At 35.6% G+C, this 6,641-nt stretch overlaps 1 protein-coding gene across 1 annotated transcript in view; it reads right to left on the bottom strand.

The window, feature by feature from the left end:
- Positions 1–3,397: 3,397 nt before the first annotated feature.
- Positions 3,398–6,641, bottom strand: part of LOC107676084 (ubiquitin-conjugating enzyme E2 E3) — a 48,377-nt gene continuing 45,133 nt past the window's right edge. The window contains exon 6 of the mRNA XM_016470606.1: positions 3,398–4,157. Coding sequence (XP_016326092.1) covers positions 4,060–4,157 — 98 coding nt within the window. The 3' untranslated portion in view covers positions 3,398–4,059. The remainder of the gene's footprint in view (positions 4,158–6,641) is intronic.

Here is a 6,641-nt window from a genome sequence, read left to right as displayed (position 1 = left end):
CTCATGACGAAGGGTCTGTCCTCTCAGCCCTGATCAGAGCAGAGCGTCCCCTCTCATTATTGACTGAATCTGAGGCTCTATATGACGCTGGGCTGTGTGTGTGGGCACTTCATCAGTAATCCTTTCCTTACGCCGTGATTTCTCACTGGACCTGCCGCAGCTCATTTAATGAGACCTCTTTCTGATGGGATCAATGAGAGGAATAAATAATCAAAGGCAAATAGCTGAAAAACTAAATAAAAGCCATTTATGAACAAAGCAGGCAGTGAGAGGAAGGGACGTTATAGTTTGTCTCCCTCGTGTGGCCATGAGATGAAGTTCTGTCTCCAACAGGTCCTTTATTAACACAAAGCTTTACAGCTGAACTGCATTCATGCAAAACATTTTGCTTTAACAACTGGAATTTGTATCTTTGCAGTCAAAAGTCTGGACACACCTATTCATTATTATTATAATTTCCCATATTTTAGAAAAATAGTGAAGTCATCAAAACTATTATCCAATCCAACTCATATACTACTACTACTACTAATAGTAAATAAAAATAAGAAAAAAATGTACATAGAGTAAATAAAAAATAGTATATACATACATATATACTGTAATACATGCCATACAGTTATGAATTTGACATGAATATATATATATAATGTAATTAAAAAAATCAATGTTGAAAACATTTGTGCTGATAAATAAGATTTTATAATAATATTAATATTTTGTGGAAAATAATATTTCATAACACTTCACAATAAGGTCTAATTTTTAACAATGCATGAATTAACTTGAACTAATAATGAGCAATATATTTTATACAGCAGTTATTAACCTTTGTTAATGTTAGTTAATAAAATGTTCATGTTAATTCACATGCATTAACTAATGTTAACAAATATAACTTGATTTTAATAATGTATTGGTATATGTTGAGATTAACATTAACTAAGGTTAATAAGCGCTTTAGAAGTATGTTTCCTTGTTAAAGTTAACTACTTTACTATAAGGATCCATTGTTAAACATAATATTAATATTTTTAAATATGAATATGTGGAAACTATGATTTATTTCTTCCCAGGATCCTTGCTGAATAGAAAGTTAAAAAAACATTGATGTTAAATAAATAAATATGCATTTTTATTAAATAGACTAAAGTAATGATATATAACATGCATACACTTTTTTTTTAGATTTTTTAGAATAGTGTGATTAAGAAAGGTGCCACCAGGGGGCTGCAAACATTCAAGTTGAGTCAGAGAGCAGTTAGTTCACATTCCCCTGCCCTCATGGGTGTAAATCTGACACTATCAGCACAGGTCAGAATGAATTTCACTTCAACCACAGCGAGTACAGACCAGTGACGGATGTTCTTTTGGGAGCGACCCTAAAAAAATCTCGTCTCACTCTGACTACAGAAACATCCTGAAGGCAGAGCCAATATGAATGTGAGACATACACAAGAGACCAAGTGACCCCTCATGGATGCCAAAAATGACATAACAGTGCTAATGAATGTCGTACCCATGTGTTTTGTGGAGTTAGTGAGTCCACAAGTCAGTGCTGTGGCCCAATATGACACTAAATCAACAGGAAGTATTCTTAAACAGGCAGGTTTTGCTGGACAGCTGCTCGTGTCAGTCATACATGTTAGTTTTGGCTAGATCATTATGCTTCTAAGCCTGGTTCTCCTTTTTTGGCCAATTAAAAAGAGCTGTATATACTGATGAAATGTTTTGCTAGCAACATGCAAACTGCAAGTATTTCATTATGTTACAGTAGATATTTTGCCAGCGCCATGATTTTATTTATTTTTTTTAAGCATGACCACAAATGAGAGCCCAACATACTCCCAGGCCATAGCCAAATATGTTCTAAATTAATTTTGCATATTTTAGAAAAATAATGAAGTCATCAAAAATACAAAACTTAAACATACAACTACTAATAAATAATAATAATAATAAAATCAATGTAAGCAAATAATTTTATTTCTTCATATATAGCTCATATTTTTCTACAAAACCAGAAGTTAAGAGTAAATGTGCAGTGTTCCTGTAGAAGAATCAATTCTTAACAGTTAAATTTGTGCTTTTATTTTTTATTAAAATATTAATAAATATAACATATTAGTATATTAATAAATATTAATAATATATTAATATCATTTCTAATTTAGTGATTTAATGGTCATACTGTGTAAAATAATTTAAAACTGTATAAAAAAATAGTTTTTGTCTTTAACTGTGATGACTGTGGAATAACAAGGATGTAGAATAAGGTTTTTCAATGAGCTACAGAAAACAACTCTTCTTTTCAATGCAATTACTTAAAAAAAAGCCAGATTCATAAATTATTAAAATAATCATTAGTTGCCAGCCAAACAACCAGGCTCAAAAATTTCACTGAACATAATAGAAAATACCTTATATTAAAAAAAAAAAAGTAACCGCGGTTATTTCATGTAACCCTTGTAAAAATCAGGCATATGTAGCTGTGGTTTTGAAAGGGGTTAAAATAAATAAATAAAAAATAAGAACCTAAAATGCATTCATAAATATTAGGAAAAAGTGTGAAAATAAGGCCCTTTAAATAATAATAATTATAATAATTCCTTACATTTATATAGCGCTTTTCTGGGCACTCAAAGCGCTTTACATAGAAGGGGGAATCTCCTCAACCACCACCAGTGTGCAGCATCCACCTGGATGATGCGACGGCAGCCATATTGCGCCAGAACGCCCACCACACACCAGCTTATTGGTGGAGAGGAGACAGAGTGATGAAGCCAATCAGCAGATATGGGGATGGTTAGGAGGCCATGATGGTCAGAGGCCAATGGGCGAATTTTGGCCAGGATGCCGGGGTTACACCCCTACTCTTTTTCGAAGACATCCTGGGATTTTTAATGACCACAGAGAGTCAGGACCTCGGTTTAACGTCTCAGCCGAAAGATGGTGCTTTTTGTCAGTATAGTGTCCCCGTTTAAAAACACAATAAAGAATTTAAAGTAAAGAAATTTAACCTCTCAAGATAATAAAAGCCTGTTTACAATACCAGTCCAGTTTGGGGTCGGTACGATTTTAGTATTTTTTAATACATTTCTTATTATCAGTGTTGAAAACAGTTGCTGCTTACTTTTGTGGAAAACCATGATACTTTTTTTCAAGATTCTTTGATGAATACAAAGTTCATAAGAACTTTGATTTAAAATCGAAATCTTTTGTAGCATTTTAAAAGCATTTACTGTCACTTTTGACTCCATTTGACTACATCCATTCCTTGCTGAATAAAAGTATGAATTTATTTCAGCACAGTCCATCATTTGTGAGCTGATCGGATCTTAATGTAGGTGTAAAGAGTGCAGTAGACATGAGACAAGAGCACACACCAACACCTGACCCGGGGGACAGTTTTCTTTTTTTATTGTGTTCGAGGGGATGTTACAGTGGTGGCTCATTTCTGCTGAACTACAAAACGTTCAATGAGATCGCTTCATTACAAACTGACAAAGATATAACAGATTCACAACAGCATGTACCACAGAACTGGAAATGAGTGTGGGTCTCATATAAATGACATCCTTTCTAATAATCTACAGCTTGTTTTTCTTTTTTTATCTTTTTTTTGTTTTCTTTGACTTCATACAGATAATGAATTAGGCTAAAATGCACCATAATATTTGGTTGACTTTAGGAACATTTTCCTTATTACATCACAAAATACATTTTTTATATCCCAAAGAAGCAAGACTTGCAAGTAGGCTTTTAAACAGAACTAAATCTACAGCTACAAAATTCTACTCCGGCAGCCTTTACACCTTGGCGGGTCCTGTCTGCGCTCCCAAAACACGGGGTAGAATCAGTATGACATATACACAGAAGTCCGTATTGTAAAGGCTATAAAGATTTGTTGCACGTTGTAAAGTTGCTTCTCCTGGATCTTTACACTCCTGCGGGTGATGGGAACTGGGGCGGCGCTGGAGAAGAGTGCAGGAAGGACGGGTGGACAAAGGGAAGCTGGGAAGAAAGAGGGTGGTGGATGGGAGGGCGAGCGGGCGCCGTCTATGTGGCGTATCTCTTGGTCCACTGTCGAGCTATCCTGTCATGCTCTGCTCTGTTGGTCAGGTACTGAGTAGCTATGCTTCCCACCAGAGGATCCGCTGAGAGACGAGGGGGAAGTGGGAGAAAAAGAAGAACGGAAAGGAAAAAAGTGAGACATTCTTATACCCAGGAGTCAGCGAGAACACAGTATTCTGAAAGACGCTGCATGGGAAGGACACAGAGAGAGAGAGCAGTGGGAAGTGAGCCATCGTGGAGAGTAAATGAAAGAGATGTGTGGGATTCAACAGATACATCTGTCATGTGCTGAGAGATGTTTTCGAGACAAACATCGTGATGGCTTTACAGGATTCGGTCTGGTTTTCCTTGCTCATGACAAAACCTTCACTTCAAGCAACACAACAATGAAGACCTAAAATGAACCTGACTAGAAATATGCAACATGAAGTCTAAAGTTCAGTCATCAGCTTCAACATCATACATACATGAAAATTATTAATCTTTTCTGTATTCAAAGAATTAATTTGATAAAATGCATTGGCAGTGTTATTTTAGTATTTACTCATATTTTGATTTAGCCATAATTTTTATATTTTCAGCTTCCACTTTAATTCATTCAAGTTTTAATAATTTTACGTGCTTTTTTATTTTTATGTAGCTTTATTTCATTTTTGTTGTAGTTTTAGTCATTTTGGTCCTTCAATTTATACTTATTGTACTTCCGTTAGTTTTCATTTAAGTCGTATGGAGTATTTTTCATGAAAGTTTTTCATCTAATATTTATATATATATTTTTTTCTATTAATGACAATTATTTTAATAGTTTCTGTTCAAACTAACAAGGCTGAATATAGGACATGTTTTTGGGATGAGATTTTTTAATCAAAATTATTTTCCTTTAATTTTAGGGTTAGGCAACAGTAAACTCTCTGCTGGCATAACAGGTATCAAATGAAATAAATATATTTTTAAGTTGTATTTTTATTTCCCCGTGTATTTTCTATAACTTTGTTTCTAGTTTTGCCCATTTGAGGCTTTGCCAGCATGCAAATGAATACTGGCTGGTTGATGTTATAATGCCACACCAGCTTCCTTGGCTATTTTCATGGTGAGTAACAGATTGAAATAGTATAAAAAAGTGATTTAAAAACCTGTATCAGGTTTTTAAACTTTGCATTAGATAAAAACTTGAAAATGGAGGCTGTTCGCGGAGCAATATAATTTCTTAAACCAGCACAATTTAATAAAATACTGTACGTTAAAGAGATACTGGACTCTGTCTTTAAAAGCATATCGGTGGATCTTCATTTAATATTAAGAACTTGTGTGTGATGTCCTATTTATGATTTGACGCAATTGAATACTGGCAAAAGTTCTATGCAATCTGAAATTATTTCTCTATGTTTCTTCAGTCTGAGTTTCAGGAGTGTCCAGATCTGCTCCTGGAGGCCCACCTTCCTGCAGAGTTGAACCCTAACCATAATTCAACACACCTGAACTGGCTAATCAAGGTCTTTGGAATTATCCAGGTAGGTGTGTTGGAGCAGGTTGGAGCTGAACTCTGCAGGAAGGTGTCTCTCCAGGAGCAGGATCGGAAACCCCTGCCTTAGGGCCTTCAGTCAAATAAATAAAGTATCAAAAGCTCAAATGAACAGGAAAAAAATCACATGGTCATCATCTAATCAAATCATGTTATTTTTATCTGGTGGGTGTAGTCTTTCAGATATGTCATGGCTGAGACCTTCTAGTGAACCTGAGTTATGCAATCAAGCATGAGGTGCGGTACAAAATTAGAGAGTGAACACTGCAAGAGAAGTTTTGCAATTACTGAATTTAGGGATGTAACGATTACCGGTTTGACGATAAATCGTGATAAAATACCCCACGGTTAGTACTTCCGTTTCATATTTTAATTATCCCTATAACCGCATTCGATTACCGCGATTTGAACAACTGAGGATAAATAAATACTGTACTGCACAGGGCTCCAGTGTGCGACCAAATGGGCGCATTTTGAGATCATTTTTTCTGCTGGTGCGACTAAATTTTGTGTGTGGTCGCACTGGCGCAACCACCGCATTGTTTAACTCATAAACGCTGCATTTCTGTTGCATGTGAGAAAACATCAAACGGCAAACGAAACTGAAAGCATAACGAAACCGCGCGACTCGTTTGAGCTGCGCAGCGCTTCGAGTGTAGAGCCTGGTTTATACTCGCCGCCTCAGGAGCGCGAAGCTGCGTGCAGCAAAAATGACGCGAATATTGAGGAAACGATGGATGGTTTTCATGCTGAAGTAAAGTAAAAGACCGCTTCTTAAACCAAAGGTGAACATGTTGGTATTCTTGTGGGACAAAAACATGCAAGCACTGTCACCGACAGCAATTTTAGTTTTACTTTTCTTTTTGTTTTCATTTTGAAAAGCTTGATATCTTTGCTGTTTACCTCACGTTACGCTATGGAGGCTCTCTTTTATAATTTTTTTTATTTGATTCCTCATTGTTTGCTAAACTTTCTGTAATTTGTTAGTCTGTATATAGTGCAGCATGTGTGACATGCCTCATCTTATTCGTTTTTGTTAATAAAC

This window comes from Sinocyclocheilus anshuiensis, unplaced genomic scaffold, assembly GCF_001515605.1.
Source record: "Sinocyclocheilus anshuiensis isolate Anshui unplaced genomic scaffold, SAMN03320099.WGS_v1.1 scaffold1932, whole genome shotgun sequence".
Lineage (NCBI taxonomy): Eukaryota > Metazoa > Chordata > Actinopteri > Cypriniformes > Cyprinidae > Sinocyclocheilus > Sinocyclocheilus anshuiensis.
Note: the sequence above shows the minus strand (reverse complement) of the source record. Positions and strands in the feature narration are given on the sequence as shown.